At 40.0% G+C, this 19,388-nt stretch overlaps 1 protein-coding gene across 5 annotated transcripts in view; it reads right to left on the reverse strand.

Annotated features, from left to right (window-relative positions):
* PLXNB2 (plexin B2) overlaps window positions 1-19,388 on the reverse strand; it is a 252,382-nt gene that overhangs the window by 64,643 nt on the left and 168,351 nt on the right. For all 5 annotated transcript variants that reach the window (XM_084206525.1, XM_084206521.1, XM_084206523.1 and 2 more), the window contains 7 exons: window positions 13,896-15,006; window positions 12,029-12,211; window positions 10,748-10,870; window positions 6,963-7,063; window positions 4,705-4,831; window positions 3,111-3,261; window positions 478-592 (listed from right to left, as the gene is read on the reverse strand). In XM_084206525.1, the coding sequence (XP_084062651.1) occupies window positions 478-592; window positions 3,111-3,261; window positions 4,705-4,831; window positions 6,963-7,063; window positions 10,748-10,870; window positions 12,029-12,211; window positions 13,896-15,006 (1,911 nt within the window). The remainder of the gene's footprint in view (window positions 1-477; window positions 593-3,110; window positions 3,262-4,704; window positions 4,832-6,962; window positions 7,064-10,747; window positions 10,871-12,028; window positions 12,212-13,895; window positions 15,007-19,388) is intronic.

Raw genomic sequence — 19,388 nt, forward strand, 5'->3', positions numbered from 1 at the left:
TTGAGCAGGGATCAGAAAACCATAGCATTTGCAAAAACTTTGAGAGGACTGGAAGTGATTTTGATCAACCTTCATACATAGGGATGAACAAAGGGATTGGGCTGGCTGCACGTGCCCTATTTGAAGACACTGCAACCCAAAGCACCAAACTACTATCAATACAGGGAACAAGTAGGGACACAGATGTCCATGTTGCTCACCTGCAGACACATTAGCAGCTACAGAAATGGCAACTCAATGAACCGGCCTTAATTATATGTGCCATGAATATTTCTATTCCATGCTTTATGTTGCTGGCTCACCAGGCGCCCTTCACAACCACTTTTAAACTCCATTAAAATGTAAGAAAAAGGATTTGGACACTGGCAAATTTTCAGTGCCAAAGGCTTAATTATGAAATGATTGAGTAATTCAGGTGCCAGTTACCTAGCACACCAAGCTACAGGATCTAAACATTTAAGAAGCTGAAATACTTACGGCTGATTTTCAATAAGATTCATTGCTTCTTCACAGTCATAAAAAGGGTAAGTGTGTGATGCAAAAAAAATCTTGTTCTTTTCAAAGGTTAACTGAAGTGGAACTGAAACATGATCTATCACAAAAGAAAAAAAATTATCCAAGTGGTGGTTGAATTCTTCAGCTCTTGAGCTGAATGATACAATGTTAATAGTTTTATTATTTTACAGGACATAAGCAAATATTGAACTATACTGTTAACACTCTGGATCTCATGACTTAAAGTCTGTAAGTTCTATTTTGTCTTTTTAAGCTTTACAAAAATTTCCAGCACATGATTCTCAGAAGAAAAGCAGAGAGAGAAAAAAGGGAAGAAGCAAAATTAAAGAATAGCTTTGTTTTATGGAAGTGTTTTTCAGTGCTGCTATCATCATGCTAGACTTTTAAAGAGTCTAGAAGAACAAGGAAAACTGATTAAAGACATAATTGAACACAGACGAAAGCTGGCACAAGAACTGTAATTTTAAATAAAACATTTTCTTGAATATGAATATGTCTGCATGTAAAATTACTCCTTTCATTTGTGAATTAAAAATGTTATGAGAATTCAAGCAAGTGATCTTTGTGGTTAATGCCCAAAAGTGCCTGCAACAGTTACCACAGGCACTTGTGAGCTTCAGTTTGCCATACACGATTTCTCCACAAATGTACTTCTTGTCTGGGTTATTGCTAAAGAGTGAAACTGTTTGAAATACCTTTTGCAGAAATCATTAAGCCCTTATGACAAGCTATTTCACAAGCTATTGAGCAACTTCAAACTCTGCTTTCCTTGAACAGGTTCTTGGAAGACCATCAGCTGCTTGGCTGGAAGTTACCTCTGCCTGCACTGGGTCCCCTTGAATATTTCGGACTCACAGCAAAGACAGGGGATTTCCTAACAACATGACTGAGAAAAGGCATCCTTCCTAGAAATTGCTTTTGGGACCAACCAACCACAACCCAGACTTGGTTCCAACATCAATAGGGCTTCTCAACAGTAACTGGATGTCTCAGGACTGCCAGGAATATACAAATACGATGCATACAAATATCTTAAGGGCAGGTGTCAAAAGAATGGGGCCGGACTCTGCTCAGACAGAGCAAGGAACAACAAACTGAGACACAGGAGAGTCCATCTGAATAGGAAGACAAACATCTTTACTTTGAGGGTGGCAGAGCACTGGAAAAGGTTGCTCAGAGAGGTTGTGAAGTCTCCTTCTCTGGAGACATTCAAAACCCACCTGGACAAGATGCTGCGCAATCTGCTTTAGGTAAACCTGCTTTAGCAGGGGGGTTACACTAGATAACCTCCCCAGGTCCCTTCTGCCCCTAAAAATTCTGTGGTTCTGTGAATGTTTGTTGCTGCCTGCCTTCTCCTGGTGTCTGCTGTGTTTCTGAGCACCCTAATATTATTTTTGAACATCCTTTCAGAGGTGCAACCAACTCAGAGAGTCATATTATTTCTAGATTACTTGTTTACTCTAATGCCTTCTCTGACAAACTTCTAGTCTTACATTTAATGTTGGATGACATCCAGATATCACATTAATCAACCCCATTGCTTTATGTCCTGCTTTACAAATATTTAGGGAATGCGAATTTGCCTTAAATAACAGTGTGCTGCTTTAACACTTAGCAGAATCTGATATAGCGTAATATACTCCAGCTAGTGTAAAATTCAATAATGAGATTTTAATGCAATTACTCTCCCTGCAACTAAAATTAGATTTTTACCTGTTTCAGCCTTAAGAGAATTGAAACTTATCTTAAAAAGTGCTTCCAAGTACCACTTTGACAGTTCATGACTGTTAAAATACATATAAAAGACTTATCCTCAGGGGTATGTCTGCAAACTGTAAGAGCACATGTTTTTTGCTTGTAATTTCTCTTCAGATTTTTAAACTTGATACATAATAAACAGTGTTGTGTAATGGGTTTCATTCCATGTGTTTATGCATCAAGATGTACGAACTATGGCATGAACAAAGCACTGTCTAGGAAACTGCACAGAATTATGGCTGGCAACAGACCTCAGGCCTATAATCAGTGCTTCAGAACAATGGTGCAGTCTTTAATTGTATGATGAAGGATTTTTCCATCAGGCTTACTGCTGCAGAAATTGGAGGACACACAGAAGAAGAGGCAGAGGGCTGGATGCTAGGAAGGATAGCCTTGTAACATGAACCAGAAAAAAAGCCACTGAAGTACTGTTGACCAGAGCAAAACCAAGAAGTCAGACAGGAGTTCCTTCATAGCTGAAGCAGGTATAAATCTCTTCTGTCCCCACAAGTCAGAGTGCTTAAGCTTAGATTATGGAAACTGGGTTTTGTTTGTTTGGGACACAGGACAGCACCTCTCTGACTCCATGTCTATGTCTCTCCCAAGCTATTGTTTCAGGTTCCCAGCAGAAACACTGGGAATGCTACAGCTTGTAAATGTATCAACAGAATAAGTTTGAGCAAATCAGCAGTTCAGCAACAGACTATTTGGAGAAAAGGACTGGAAGAGGAAAAAAACCTCATTTTGTAGGCATCACATATAAGAGCATAACATTGGAAACAGCAGTCTATGTTCTTTTCTCTTATTATCCATGTAGGGTAGCAATATTTCTTTACCTTGTTGTTTTGGTGTTGGAGGAATTATATCAGGGGGATCACAGATAATAACCCCTTCTTTCAACTGAGCAGAATGCACTGTTTCACCAAAGGTACAGCAAACTTTGTCACTCTCAGTCAAAGTTGGCATGGGACTTACAGTCAGTTCCACCTGGAAATAAAATTTTAAAATGGTAAAATATTTGGAAGAAATGAGCTAAGACCCAGTAAGACTTGGAAAATTTCAGTTTCAAAGGTGGTATTTGAGCTAGCATCACAGAACATGTCTCTCCTTTTCAATTTTTACTTCTTCCCATCTGCTAATCTTTTCTCCTTAAACCCCTACCAGTCTTTCCAGGCTGGGTCTTTGTTGAATCAGACTGATACAAAAACCTATTGTCCTGTCAGTGCATTAGACCAGAACAAAATTTTCTGTACAGACACACCCAAAACCTTTTATTCTCGTCCTCAGCATCCAGTTTAGCAACAGTAAACAGAGTGGTTAACACTTAAACCCTGACAAAATTAATTAATATTACATTAACCTTAGGTGTTCTTAGTGAATAATGAAAACAGAGCTGGATAGGCTGGAAATGGTGGAGTTTAAAAGGGATGAACAAAAAAGTGGCTTCCTCAAGACTCCGTGCAAATGCAAAAAATCCAATACTGAGAAAGAATTTCTGACTGGTGATGAGATCTTAGCTTCCTCAGAGAAAGAAAGCATTCGAGAAACTAAAAAGAACTAAATAAGATGGGAAAACTTAACAAGGAAAGAGAAAACAATTCAGCTGCACTTTGGGATTCTGTTCTTGACTTAATGTTTCAAGTGTGTTAATTATACAGCCTAACTTTTTCCATTTTGTTTTGCCAGTAGAAAAGACAATTATCCATTTCTTGCTGAAAGCAGTTATACTCTACTAATATTTTTATTCAGCATAGAAATGGCCTTGACACAATGCTGTTTACATAATTTAGAAGTGGAACTGAAGTGACTTGAAAGAAAGTTTATTTCTGATTAAGAGGAATTAAAAGCCATTTTATTGATTTTACTTGCTGAACACCCCCAGGAAGAACTCAGTCTGCATTGGCATGCTCCATTTGGAATTAGAGCAAGCTATCACACCCTGATCACACTCCACAATCTCAGTTTTGCAGTTTTGTTGCCACAGAGTCATTTTGCATGCTGAATTTACCTTCTCCATGTATCTGCTGTGTAGGCAAATCCACTGCTGATTTTAAAGCAACAGCTTATGGCTTCACTGCTTACTTAAGTTCATGCTCAAGTAAGCTGAAAGGGCAGCATGAAATCTCCCCTACCAATTACTTTTTATGGGTTATACAACACTGTGCAACACTTTCATAATATTCAGGTAAGTGTAAGTGCTTTATCATCCATACTAATGCATCATTTTGGTTTACACAGGTCAAAAACGTGAACTCAGCCTGCAAGAGCAGCAGGCAAGAAAGAGCACTGAGAGAAATGACAGAGACTGAGATACCAAAACAGCCTCCTATTCCTAGCCTCCACTGTGCATGAAGAAATCAGATATTAATCTTTCTGGTAGTCACACCAATGTGCTTAAAGAATATTTATGGAAATCATCTTCTGTTGTACCTTAGCAGGAGCTCTGCGACTCATGTTTAGAGGGTCTGCGCTAATGATAGTCACACATGTGCCACTTGGACTCCACAGCCAGTGGTTCTCCTTATCAGCTGTACCACAGTCTGCCTTCTTTGTGCACCTGAAAAAAAAAAAGGAACAAAACCCAAAGCAGTATTATAGCTGGACTCTGCTTTCTCTGAATTGTGCAACAATTTCATGGTTAGAGACTGAAATTACAACACAAGATGACTACAAATTTGCTTTAATATTGACTAGTGGGGATGCTATTAGAGAATTTTTAACAGAATAAGTGGTGCAGTTACAATTGATGATCTGACTTGTCAAGAGCAAGTGCCTGTACTATTTTGGACAGCACCTTGAATCAGACAACCCAAATCCAGGCAGTGACAGCATGGGAACCACGGGGCAGTGGAGCCATCTGAAATCAAGCTGAAAATCTTCATTGCAACATGCAACAACATCCTGAATGAGAGGGCGCAGGGTGTTTTTTTCCTACAGGACAAATGGCAGCCACCTGTGTGTTGCCACTGGTAAGACACATCACTCAAGAGGGCAAGATGCAACAGGGAAGTATTGCTGGGGGCATACAAGCTTGAGGATAACTTCTGTGCCACCCCAGTGCTACAAATGTTATTTTGTAGGGAATGAGTTCATTAACAGCTGCCACTATTTAAAACCTCTTTCTGCCAAGGCAGTGTTACAATTATGGGAAGGCAAGAGCAGCTGTGCAGCCTCACCAAAACCACTGGACGATTTTCCCGGCTCAAGCGCAGAAAGAAATGCTGCAGTACAGAAGCTGCATGGGGCTACAAAAGCTTGTTGAGGTGGGGACAGTCTCATGTGTATTCTTTCCATTCTGTGCAAAGTTTAAAAGAAAATGCTTGAGGATCTCTGTTTGCTGTGGCAGAAAGTTGACTATTAACTCATCAGGGGCTTTAATGCAGTGCAGCTGTTGCACAGCACTGTCAAACCTCCTTTAAACAAATCATTTACATACAGAGTAAACATTCACATAACATATCCCTAAACACACCACTTACTAAATGCTGTGTGTGATCACGAGACAGAACTGAAACTTAGAAATGAAGCCCTTTTTTCCTCCCCTTTGGAAATAATATTAGCAAATGTGAAAATTCATGTTTGCCTGTTCTCAGAAACCATTAATATTTTGAGATATTGAGGTCAGTGGTCATATCAGAAACCTGAAGGGAAATCTAAGGAAAATTGCTTTTTTTATGATATATGCCAAAGCCTTCAACTCCCAGCAGCCCAGGAGGAGTTTGAGGTTACATTCCAAATTCTCAGGTTTCATCCACAGCAACTGAAACCCCAGGCTGGAGGAGTTACAGTATATTACATAAACCTGCACACACCACATAAGTTTCTCTGCAGTGCTCCACATTATGCTACATCAGGCTGATGGGTAACCTAATGCGAGAGTTCACATTTTCAGGCAGGAAACTAGAAGCCTGAAATTCATCTGCATATTATAATTAAACAGCCCCTTTGTTCCAACAGCAAGAAGTTAGAATCACGAATTCCCAACCACTCATGCCAAGGGGTTAATTAACTTAGTAGTCAAAAAGAGAACTGCAGGACTGCTCTTCCCTCTCGGCACTCTAATCAATGCAGAGTGTAAAGAAGAGACATTCCAGGGCTGTTCAGTGCTGTCCTAGTTTACATGTGCTTGAATATTCATTCAGTGAACCTCTGCAAATAGTCAGCAAAATGTCACTTTCTGCTCTCCTACAGGCAGGTGAGGGTTCCCTGTAGCTACACGTCTCGATAGATGATTATGTAAAACCAGCATTTGAACTATACACTCTGTTTTAGACGTGGAACATTTTTTCTTTTATGTTCTTTTTTACACTTTACTGATGTACTTAAAATACATGCCATGGTTTCTGAATCTGAAATAGGGAGCTTTTTTTTTTATTTTCTGGGAGACCATGTGACTGTACAATTGAAAGAGTGATAAAACATACAGTTAGAAGATATATAATCATTCTCAGTACCAGCAGAAAAGTATATATTTTCCCAAACTAATCAAATCTGAAAAAGTCAACGGGGACTTTTTTGTGCGCACTGAATATTGCTATCAATGTCTGCGTGATAAAATGAAATGACTGTCAGGAGCAGAAGGCTGAGTACGAGGAGCTGGGATCAGCATGCCCAGCAGTCACCCAGAGCACAGGTCAGAGCTGGAGCAGCTGCCCTGCCTGCAGCTGGGCACACCTGGCAGCACTCACCTGCCCTCCCGCACGCACCAGCCGCAGTACGGGTCCCTGGCCTGGGCGCACTTCTCACAGTCCGAGTACTTGTGGCAGTCCTGCACGGGTAAGCGGTACACCTGGAAAACCAAAAGCAAGGCAAACCTAACAACTGCAGATGGCACAAGGAGGTGGAAACACTTGTGGATTCAGCTGTACAGTGTCATTGCCTGTGGCAGCTGTATTATTATACTCAGAGCTCAGCCTGAGTATATTAAGTATATTTTATGGATTTTAACAAAATATGTATAAAACCAGTCTGTTCTTTTCCCCCTTAACAAAGTCTAAATTCACATACTTTTTTCTGCTTTTTTTCTCCACTCCAGTATTATTTAATCTGTCTTCAAAGTAATGTAGGACGTTGTTATAATCAAGAATTATGAGCAAGCTTTACAAAAATTGAGCTTTTCAGTTCCTCCAGTTATATTACTTGTGGAAATCTGCACCTCAGGACAGAAACTGCATCAGCGATGCTCTGAATTCAAGAAGCAGCTACTGCAGGGTGGATACTTTCAAAAGACTAACTTGGTACTGACTAGATCATTTTTTAAAGAGAATATTCTCCTCTCCCTATCTCTACCATGGAGGTGAAATTCTTTGGAAATGCACTTCCAGCCAGAAGGCATTTCAGCAAGTCTGCAAGCGTGAGAGAGCCAGGGTGTTTTGGGTTACTGCTCTTCTCCATGAATAACCTTCCACCATAAAATACATTCACTAAATAAAATGGAAATAATTATGACAGGAAGCAGCAGGGGAAAGAACATCATCAGTTCTTATGCCTCATTCCCCCAGCAAATATACAGCTTCTAGTTTTGATTTCCTTTGGTGTGGAGAATAAGCAACATTTTCTTTGGCTTACAGAAAAGAAGAGCCTTTCCTTTAGCTATGCTGCTGCAAGAGGAAAACAGAGCATATATCTTCCAGTTTATGACTACATTTTACTTTTAAAGGGCACAAAAAGTGTAGAAACAGAAACTCTGAGATGTAGGCTTCATAGCCTCATTTTAATATAATCCTAGTCTCATCTCACTGGCAACTATGAAGTTACTTTGACATGCTGAGTTTGGCCTTTTCTTCATATTTGGAGAGTTAAAGAAAATGACTCAGTTCAGGAAAATGGCAATATTGTGCTATTTTCTTGCATTTATTAATACAGGGGTTTACCTTTTCAGCATTTTCTTCTTTTTAGCTAACTGGAGCTGCATCACTGGCACTCATTCACGAACTGGTACCCATAAGTAATTTAATATCCAGTCAATGATTTTTTTTTTTATTTGACAAAATATTTGTTTCACAGTTCTGGCAGGCATAAACAAGCCCTAGAGATTGCTGTCTCTGCAAATTTTGTGTGACTGTAATGACAAAAACACCCACCAAACCGAAACCAAACCCAAAAAACCAGCTCCTTTAACAGCCAATTACAAAATGTAAATAAATTAATTTTAGAGCTTTTTGAGTTGGCATTCTCAATCAAAAAGTGCTAAAAACTAAAACAAGCAAACAAGCTTGATCATGGTAAGTGATGGCCACAGTGACTGCTTTCCTCCAAATACATTAAGGAGTCTGGGATCCTACCAGTGATGTACACTTGGAATGAACCAGCATGAGCAGCACAGAGGTGCTAAGCTCCTTTCCAAGTCCCACAAGAAGGTGCAAGGGGTTTCTCTTGCTCTCTGTTCACTTTGAGAGCAGGGGGGACTGACTGCTGATAGCATTTGATCAAAACCCACCATTGCTCTTTGCACCACAACAGAAGCTGGGAGAAAAGAGGGGAGAAAGGTGAAACAGGAAGGGAAGAACTTGATTCTCACAATGGATCTTAACCTCTGTATTGTTTTCCCCCATGTTTCACTGATTTCTTTTTAAAGAAGTTATCACCTCCCACATCACCACTTCCACTTTGCTCAAGGGCTCACAGAGCCCAAGCAATTAATTTCGAAATGCTGGGGCAGCCTGCATCTGCCAGGTAGCTCAGCAGTATGCATGCCTGTCAGCGCAGCCAGTTGCTCTTTATGGTTTACCTTTAACCATTAAAACACACAAATCAGGGTTCTGATATCTCTATTCCCACACCCCACAGCCATGCCTAACCCAGAATAACATATTTCATCTCTTACTCTTCCTCCCTTGTTTATGTCACCTTCTTTCTCCCAGCTCCGAAGGCCTCCATTCTCCTCCTGTCTATCTGCTCCTAAAAGTGGGTGGGACTGCTCACTGTAATTAACTCCTGGAGATGACAGTAATGCAATGCCATTACAGAGCTCCCAACTTTAGCTATTCATATTTAAGCTAAACAGGTTTTGTAAAAGAAAACTATTATTCACATTATTCAGAAACTGCAGTGTCTATGAGAGCTACTTGGAAAAGATTTAAGTCAAATCCTTTCTTCAGCAGAAATGTGCTGCATTCTAAATTTAAATGTTTTGTAGTGATTTTTTTTTTTGCAGGTTTTCTCTGAAAAAAAATTTGTCTCCTGTCTTTCTAAATTCTACCATTTTAAGCTGCCTGCCATCAGAAAGCTGGTCTTCCTTTAGTGTTACTGCTAGCCCTTATATTGCTCAGCAGCACACACAGTAGTCTGGTGTGGACCTCAGGGCTTTTACATAATGTGCCAGCTTGTCAAATGGGGGGCCAGGCCACTCAGAGTTTTGTGGACAATGTTGAAGCTTGGAGCTGTGCTCCAATCTGAACAGAAGCCAAATAAGAAGTAACATCAACTCAAAAAAAAGTAACCTCTATCTCACACCATCATATTATTAAATGCTTCATCAGTTGTTTTTCTGGCATTTTTTCCAATGTTGTTTCTAGCCTAAAAACCTTCAGCTAGGCTATAACATTTCTGCAGCAGGAATTTATATTAATCCCTATAGAACAGCCAGAAAACATCTTTCTTGCACTGTCTTCCCAAATACTCTCCTTTCACAGTCCCCTCATTCTCCCTGCGTTAGTGGTGCGGAGCATTTCCATGTTGCATTTCATGTCACTGGCAGGGCTGCAGATGGTCACAGCCTGTCACCCACCTTGTCCTGGAAAGCTGATGAACAAAGTGTTTGAGGCTGGCAGCTCCAGCCTCCACAAAGAAAAGTGTCAGAAGAGAATTACCCCTGGGGGTGGAGGAGAATCTGGCATCCCTCTCATTTCCTACTTGCTTTTTTTCTTCCCAGTTTTTACAGACCTCCATTGTGCCTTCACCTTACAGCAAAAAGAAGGGGCCTAGGAGAGATTGCCCATGCCTTTCCTAGTGAACTTGGACTTTTCCTGCTGCACTCAGTTCTAGCAGAAGCTTGAAGGAAAGTGTTTCCCAAATATATAATTCTCTCCATTGCTTCTTAGTTTTTGACACTACGACTCACAAAAACTACTGGTGGCTTTACAGACATGTCAGTGAGAGCATGTCAGGAGAGCATCCTGAGTGCTGAAGTGCCCTTGAAAGGATCTGATGGCAGCCACAGCACCCACTGGTACCCCATGCATCCCACACTGAGCCCTGGGGCTGCCTGACCCTCCCACAGAGCCTGTGTGACAGCTCCAGAGGGGATCTCACTTCCCATTCCCTGTCGCTAAGCATAACGGACATCACAGTTCTCCGAGTCACAACAAGTCCATCAGCTGAGACTTGAGAAAGGTCTTCAAACACACAGAGTAGGGGGAGTCCCACCAAAGAGGGCAATTTCCAGGAGCAACTGGAAAATGTATAAATCTCTGGTTAAGTTGCAGAGAAAGTGGAAAAGGGCTGGGTCCTTACTGCAAGCAGGACACGTTACCTTGTCTGTGGTCATCACGTACAAATTTTCCTGGGTTTGATCAAGGACCAGGTCCTTCTTTATGGGTTTGTTTAGTTCAATAGTCAGAGAGCTGTACTCAGTTGCAGTGGATGACAGGAACACCTATTTTGTGGAAGAAAAAAAAAAGGTGGTTAATGTTGCCTGTTCCCCACAATTAGCTCTATATCTGGCTACTGCTGTAAAAGACAATAAAAATGTTGCTAAAAATAAATTTTAAAATATAATTAAAAAATAAGAACAAAAGGAGGACTAAGGGGAATCTTCAAGAAAGGTATTGAGGTGTTGGAGAGTATTCAGAGAAGGGCAATGGAGCTGGTGAAGGGTCTGGAGGACATCTCTGATGAGGAGTGGCTGAGGGTCAGGAGGAACAGAGGCTCAGAGGAGACCTTAACACTCTCTACAGCTACCAAGAAGAAGGTTGTAGTGAGGTGGGGGTGGTCTCTTCTCACAACTAGCAAGCAAGAGGGAGAGAGGGAAAGGCCTCAATTTGTGCCAGGGGAGGTTCAGATTAGATATTGGGAAATACTTCTTCACAGGAAGGTTTGTTGACCATTGGAACAGGCTGCCCAGGCAACTGGTTAAGTCACCATCCCTGAGGATATTTAAAAGAGATAGAGGTGTGCCACTTAGGGAATCACTAAGGCTGGAAAATACCTCCAACATCACTAAACTAGCATCACCATGTGCACCTCTAAACCATGTCTCTAAGCACCACATTCACATGACTTAGCATGCGGTTCGGTGGGACCTGGCAGTGCCAGGTTTCACATTGGACATGGCCATCACTCCTGTTCAAGCAAAAGAAGGTGTTTGGTGTTGCTGTCTTGATATTTTAACACCACAAACATGTCAAGCCTTGAGCACCACACGACCAGAATTTATCAGAGCTTCAGCTTGGGCTTTGTATTGCTACCTCTATTCACTGAATGGCTAAAATGAAACAAAATGAAAAGTTGCTCTTAAACCAGTATGAGCTTGAATAGAAATAATGCTAAAGCTGTTAGATTAGCTAAAGCTGTTTATATAAAGCTCTCAGTAGGTATGTAATCCTTCAGGAAAAGTGTCACTCGGCAATGCTAATTCAATCTGTGTATCACATAGCTGAGGTACATCGGAAATAATGCCTCTTTCCTTTGAGATGAAAAAAACCAACCTCCATGAGAATTTGGTCCTAGTATGAGATCTTATAAATCCCATTTTGACTTTCAGTTCATAACCCTTTATATATACACCTTCCAGTCTTCCAACCCAGCGTGTTACCTTAAGGATTTTCCCATTGGAGGTTCCCAGAAAGGCCACGGTGTGCCCGTTCTCCACGGCCACGGTGACGGCCGTGAGGTTCATCCCTTCCTTCTGCAGCACCGGCACCTCTACAACGCCATTCCTGCTGCCCAGAAGGTACGGCAAGTGTTCCGAGCCACAGGGGAAGTTTTTGCTTGCATTCTAATCAGGAATAGCAATACAGAGTGATGTTAAACATTCAGATCACTAATTCCTAGCTAAGAATGAAGTGCAGCCCTATTATTAGACAATATAATACCCCTCAGACACTGAAGAGTACGAAGAGAGAAATGGATTGTCTGGGCATTTGCCCTCAGCCAAAAGGCAGTAATCAGACAGCAGCCTGCTAATTGAGAACTGCTTCCACGCTTTCATTTTCCAGGAGAGGCAGGGAGAGAATTTTTTTTCTCTTTCATAACAGCAGCAGTTTAAAAATTAACCAGTTGGTTTAATTAAAATGAACATGTCATAGAGACTGGTTTAACCAACTTTGCCTTGAAGACTGCTTTTTTAATTGCTGTTTTGTTCCTTACTTTGCTGCAATCCATAAAAAAGCAACTCCCTGGCAACTGTCTCATGAACTTCAAAACACTCCCTCTTCACTACGCTTTAATCCTGAGTGGCAGCAAGAGCTACCAGAAGGAAGTTCATTCACACCTTGCCTTTCCTGCTATATTTGGTAACAAAACCATGTTTCTGATCTGAAATCCACACGTCATTTTTGTCAGGAGCCACGGCCACTCATCACATTCAGGATTTCCATGTTTGATGCTCACCCCATATGCAGGGTACTGCAGCAAGTAACACTGGTGGTTCGAAGCAAAATGTGTAATTTTGACTCATCAGCACTAGTGACTTACTGTGTGGGAGATGGCTTCAGTCTCACAAGATGAAGGATTATGGGTCAATAACAAAAAAAAGATATTCCCATGCCCCATCTCTCCAGCTGTTCACTCCTCTCCCTGGACTACAGCACACCACTTCTCAAGTTCTGCTCAAGCAGCTGCTTATGCAAGTGTGTACCTTGCTCAGGTTGAGAAATTAAGACATCCTCTTAAAAGCTAGCTGAGTTATTTTTAAGATGTTTCGATTTCTCAACCCAGTTTAGGGTTGGCTGCAGTAATGAATGAGTGGCATGCACAAGTGGGACTTGGGAATAGAGTGATGTGGGCAAAACAATCATAAAGCCAACAGAAATACTCAAAATTGCCTCTTAGATACAGCCATAGATTGAAGAACAGTAACTGAATGGTTGTAACAGTACTCTTCAAAAACCTTATAGTCAAGGTAATGACAGGCCATAAAAAGATGGCTGTTATGCTATACAAGTATTTTGAGCCACACTAAAATGTGAACACCACCTGAAATACAGGAAATCTGGGTATTTCAGTTGTCTAACGATACAAATAGAAGTGAGAAAAAATGCTGAATTACAGATACCATCTAAAAGATCCTTAATACCATTTAAGAGCATTGTAAACACACTGACTGAAAGAACAATTGTCTACAGTGATTAACCGGAAGCTGATCATGGATGTAAAAAATCCCTGCATTTGACTCAATAACTCCTATACCAGAAGGAGCCCTTTAAAAGAAATGCATTTAGGAAAGCAACACTTATCTTTGAGAAAACATCAAATCCTTTCTAAGAGACTCAAAATTTTGTCATTTCTTACTTAACCTAGTCCACAACTCCTCACATTCCATTTCTATAGTGGATACATCTATTGAGTTTTCAGTAATGTTAATGCTGTTTAGCTCAAAGCCACCCTAAAACATGTAGTTGAATATTTTCCACAAACTTTAACACAGATTCCAGAACGAATATTTATATTATTCATATTACCAGTCCATGTAATGCACACGGGTTTTCTGCTGAAAAAAGTTTGTAAAATGAGCTGGTATTCTTTATATTGTAGCAATCGTTCCGGTTTTTTTCCATCTTTTCATTGATCTGCCGCAAGGAAAACACACACATGGCAGATTTTAGAGAGCCGTCATCTTTGTTTACTTTGCTGAAGAGCGCAAGAAGAACTTTGTCATCCGAGGGAGGATCTGCAGCTTGTCCCTGCTGAGCCATGCTCTCAGCCAGTTCTTTTCCAGGGGTAGTGACGTAAGCAGAATGACAGTGGTCATAGGCACCATCATCATCTTTGCAACCCAGGTCCATTTCAAAGTAGGAATAATAATGGGCATCGTCTTTGCACAGACGTGCAATCAGTGTGCGGTTGTTGACAGGTTGTTTCTCTTGTTGATTAAAAATAAAATAAACATAATTTTTATCCTCAAAAACTGCCACAAATTGTTGTGTGCTTGATGAGTGATAAGCTGACTTAACAGCTGCTGAGTCTGTATACATTTCAAAAATGTCTTTCCCATCCCTGGCGTAAAGCTGCCGAGTGCTGATTATGATCCCATTGTCATTTGGTCCATTCCCTTTCCCAACAAACAGCACTCGGTCATTATTCAAGGAAGTGATCAGTCCCACAGTTGATACATTCTCATCGTTGCTTGCTACAAAAGACTTTTCTCCACTACTGTCTACGTAGTACTTCTCATCGCTAATGTTTTGTAGATCTCTGATGGCACAGATTCCCTTAAAAAGGCTTCCACAGACCACAGTTGTATTATCCACCTTGTTCAGCAACAGTAATTTGTTATAATTGTCAGTCAGTACGGCCTCTTTACATTGATTTTCATCAATGGGAGGTGTGCATTTTTTGTTGTCCTTTCTCGGACCAGTTTCTACAGATCTTATTACTTCCAGGTTTTCTGTAAGCTGATACAGCGCATTTACCACTCCCAAATAGATTATCCCAGTGTCATTATCCACTGTTAGGTGATTTAGCTCTGTGGCACTCTGAAAAAATTTCAGTTCCTCATTTCTGGATAAGGTGATGCAAAAACAGCTCAAGATGGTCAGTGTCCAGATCCATGAAGCCATTTCTATGTAGTACCTAAAAAGGGAAAGAAATAATAACATGAAACATATAGAAAAATACAATTTACACAAAAATGAGAAATGTGGAAGTTTTTCATTACTTAAATTCACTTATCCTTGTGCACATGTAGACAGCATGAAGATTATGGAAAGACTCAAATCCTGTTAATTGCCTAGCAATTTAATCTGTTGGAGAAGGATTTATCAAGGTCATATGTCTAAATGATGATCATATAACCAATTAGATTGATTATATGATTTTGCTAAAGCACAATGAGAACAGCCAATTTGAAACAACATGGAGTGACAAAATGTGGTAGTGCTTGTCCAGACAGCATCATACTGTGTCAATTATTTACTGCTGAGGTTTTAAATATAATTTGGAGAATCCCAGTTTCGGGTAGCTTCTCCTTAAGAGGTGTGGGGGGGAATTTACATAAAAGTGTTGGAAACATTTTGTATTGCAGGATTTTCCCAGAAAGGAAAAAACCTTCCACTGCAAACAAGTCTGGATCTGGATGCTGATGCTTTTTGAGAAGGCATTACACTAATCCTTCATCAATGTGAAGATGGTAGATCCCTTAATATGCAACATTGCCTTTTACTGTTGGTATGCATTAACCTCCAACACTTTCATTCACTAGAGCACTGCAACTTAATAGTTTCAAATCTGTCTTAGCAACATCACTTAAAATTTTTTTGCAATTATGATTCTGTTACCTTTTTTGTTTAATCCCTTTCAGAATTGCTAGTTCCCAAGCAGATTGCCTCGCTGTCGGACTTAGAGAAAGACCTTCTGAAACTTGTAAGCAGAGTTCTAGTTCTAATTGGAAGAGTTAAATGAGAAGTCTCATCTGACTTCCTGAGGCCTGAACATTTTGTTAATGTTTTCTCAAAGTGTTTAATTCTGAGAGCAGAAAATAAAAGGTGGCATGCTTGGACACATTGATGTTAGGGGGAAAAGATGAATACTGTTTGGAGGAATATCAAATATAATCCACCATATTTCATTTTCAAAGTCAGCCATGGGATTCTTTAATCTGATGAGGAAATAACCTGTAAATTTACAGGGAATCTCAAGTTAAATCTGAAAATGTCTGGAGTCAAAATAGAAAGGAAACTATTAAAAACACAGAAAAGACAAGCAAAACATTTAACAAAGCAATCTAACAGGCAACAGTCTCATAGGATGAGGAAAAGAACAAGAAATGCCAAACCAGAAACTAAACAAATGAAACTTTAAAAAATAGCAATAAAGGAGCCATCCTCCTTTGTCACCTATTCTGTTTTGGCAAGAGCAATAGAGTCTGGTGGGATGTGAAAGAGAATGGCTGAATCATCCCTTATACTGGATAACTAAGACTAAATGTTAACAACCTGGCTGTAAAAGTTTGAACAGGGAAGCAAGGACTTTAGTTGTGAGCATAAGTCATCTGTGAGCTTCCCAAACCACCACAGCACTGCCAGCAACACATAAAGACAATGTCTGTCCTCCACGATTTGAGCGTGTTTTGCTCCTCTATGGAGAAAATGCATGTGCAATGGAGAACAACTGCCCTAAAATCAGAGTGAACCAAACTCTAAATCCCCAAAAACCTACCAAATGTAACTCAGGATAAATAAAACACCAACTTCAAGCTTATTTTGCTGAAGCTCCTATCATGTACCAAACTGAGTAGCTAGCTATAAAATGATGCCAAAGACAAGAGATCGCCGGCAGCACATGCTGGACTTTCTAATGATAGATTGAGTTCCTATGACAGTGACCAAGAAAGGCTAAGACTTATAACCTATTCTCCAGACACACAGACTTTAGCACATGTTTTGCAATGTAATGAAGTGTTGGATCTCTTTACAACAGCTGAGCTGCTCTAAGGAACTCAGAGTTCTTCTGAATTCTTCTCTTTTCCTACCGTTCCCAAGGACTTCAATTTTCCAGCTTTGATCCCATCTTACTTCTCCATTGCTAAATGATATGTGATAATGCTTGTCATCTAGTTTCAAATATTATCCCTGACAGTTATCAGCAATGATATAAAAAGCCAGCTTGACACACTACTGCAGTGTTTTTTCACACCAGTTTTATCACTCTATTACCCATTGTACAAGGATCAAACGCAGAATTGAGATTAATTTGTGCCTGCTTTTCTCACAAGGTAATTATTTTTAGATTATTACAATCTCTGCTCTCAGTCAAAGAAACCCCCATAAATAGCTCTACTTACAAAAAGTGCCTTAAATGAATGGAAAATGATTCATTGAACCTTAATTTCAGTACTCAGTTCCCCTCCACATTCCTGTATTTCAGAGGATTGAAAAAACCCATTTTGTCCATTGGTGGCGCCCAGGACACAATTGCAATACTCCAGCCTTTGTCCCAGAAGAATGAAGAGTCTTGCTGGTCCGTGCCAGAACCAGAACTTAATAAAAAATACATTTTGCATGTCTAAACCAGTCTCTTAGAGAAGTAATTAATTCTCTGTATAAAAATGGGTAATGCTTCCTCCCTACTATTTGCTGCCTTGTTTACTTATAAAATTTTTGACTTAAATTATTCAGAACTACATGCACTCTCCATTAATAATGCCTTATCTTTGTTTGTTTATTTGTTTGCTTTTGTTATTTACTCCCTGCCACTCCTGTCTCATGCCAACCCCCATCAGATTAGCTCAGATCTCTATGCAAGGTAACAGTTCATCATTCTCTATACTTATTAGTTTCACTTTCCATATTCTCTCTGAAGCCAATAGTAAACAAAAATTGAATACACTACGAAGAGATTCAGAATTAAACTCTCTTTCACTTATCAAATAGCAGGCTTAAGAAAATTAAAAAAGCAAATAGAATGAAATGAGATGAACTACAATCACAGGCCACTTTCACCTGTTTTTAACTTAATTGGGAAGAAGCAGCTGGAAGAATCCTTCTATGACCAGCTGGTGTGATAAGAATGCCAGAGCTGCTATTAACACAGGTGCTGTACTGAATTAGGTGCTCTGGGAATGTATCAAGAAGCAGTCTCCTGCTGTGAAAAACTTCCATTCTAAATGAACAAGTTGCAGAAACACAAGAGAAAAGGTGTAAAAGCACAGGCTGGAGCACGGAATCCATGATGTTTTGCACAGGAAATGTATTTCCAATGGCTTAATCACACACTGTATTTACACACAGGCCTGGTGGCTTACTCTAAGTTATGCCCTGGTCCTGAGAGCTGCCATACACCCTCCACACTCAATTTGCATTTAGTTTTAAGCCCTTAGCAGTCTCAGGATAAAAGAAGACCAACAGAGCATTTGCCCACATAATTTTTTTTTCTCTCTCAAAGTCTTGTCTCCATCCAGCCTCTTGTCCCCTCTACTGCTTCCTACAAGAAATATGAAATTCTAGAATTTTTGTGCAGGAAACACAGGGCACCCAGGAGAACACTTCATACAGGGGAGCTGCCATAAAATGACACCGTGTTTGTAATCACACAACTGCCAGAGCTCTGCCTCACAGAGATCAATTTTAAAGCAAGTACCCATAACTTGGTATCTTTCTACTTATGCAAGACCAATAACCTGAAATAACACCCAGTTCTTCAAAAGGCACGCAGAAGAAGGAGCGTCTGTAATCTACAAGCACAAAGTGAGCTTCAAATGGACTTCACATTATTATAAACAACTCTAAGAACTAGCACTAGCACCATGCTGACATGGACTTGGCAGGTGTTCTCCTTCAGTGTAAAATCATCTGCTGTGCCTGAACACAGGAACTTTCAACTTTCCAGCCATTGCCCATCACCTTAGCCTTTGATATATCTTTAGCTTTATGCTAATTAATTCCTTACATTTGCTTCAGCTGAAGTGAAAGAATACCAAATTTTGTCTGGAACTGGAATAACTGAGAATTAAAACAAGTGTGATTCCCAAAAAACAACAGACAAGAAAATCTCTGAAGGAATAATCTCACCATTTTAGCTTCTGTGAGTTTTTTGCAGAGTATTTCTTTATTAATCACATATATGCTTAATTAAGCCCTGCTATGTGCTCTCATCCAGACAAAATTTTTTTACTTGAAATTCTGGTCAAGAGATAAGCACTTCTGCCAAGCAAGGCAGGTACTGATATGCTTTAATGGCAAGAGATGCAGAAAACTGTGGTTCTCCCAGCAAACTTTCCCTTGATCAGAGGGACTCCAAATGATGTACAAGACACTTAAATTGGAAAAAAAAATGATAAAGAAGACTCAAAAATTGCGACATAAAAAAGCCAAAGAATGCACTCCAACTGCATGGTTATTTGGGCAAAGATGAATGAAAATTCTATTCTCTCCCATTCTGAGTAACTTTTCAGCTTTTATTAAGCGTGCCAAAGGTTGAAAAGAATTCAGCTTTCAGTTCTGGGCTCAAAATAAGTC

Source organism: Fringilla coelebs (genome assembly GCF_963513975.1).
Source record: "Fringilla coelebs genome assembly, chromosome: 5".
Classification (NCBI taxonomy): Eukaryota; Metazoa; Chordata; class Aves; order Passeriformes; family Fringillidae; genus Fringilla; species Fringilla coelebs.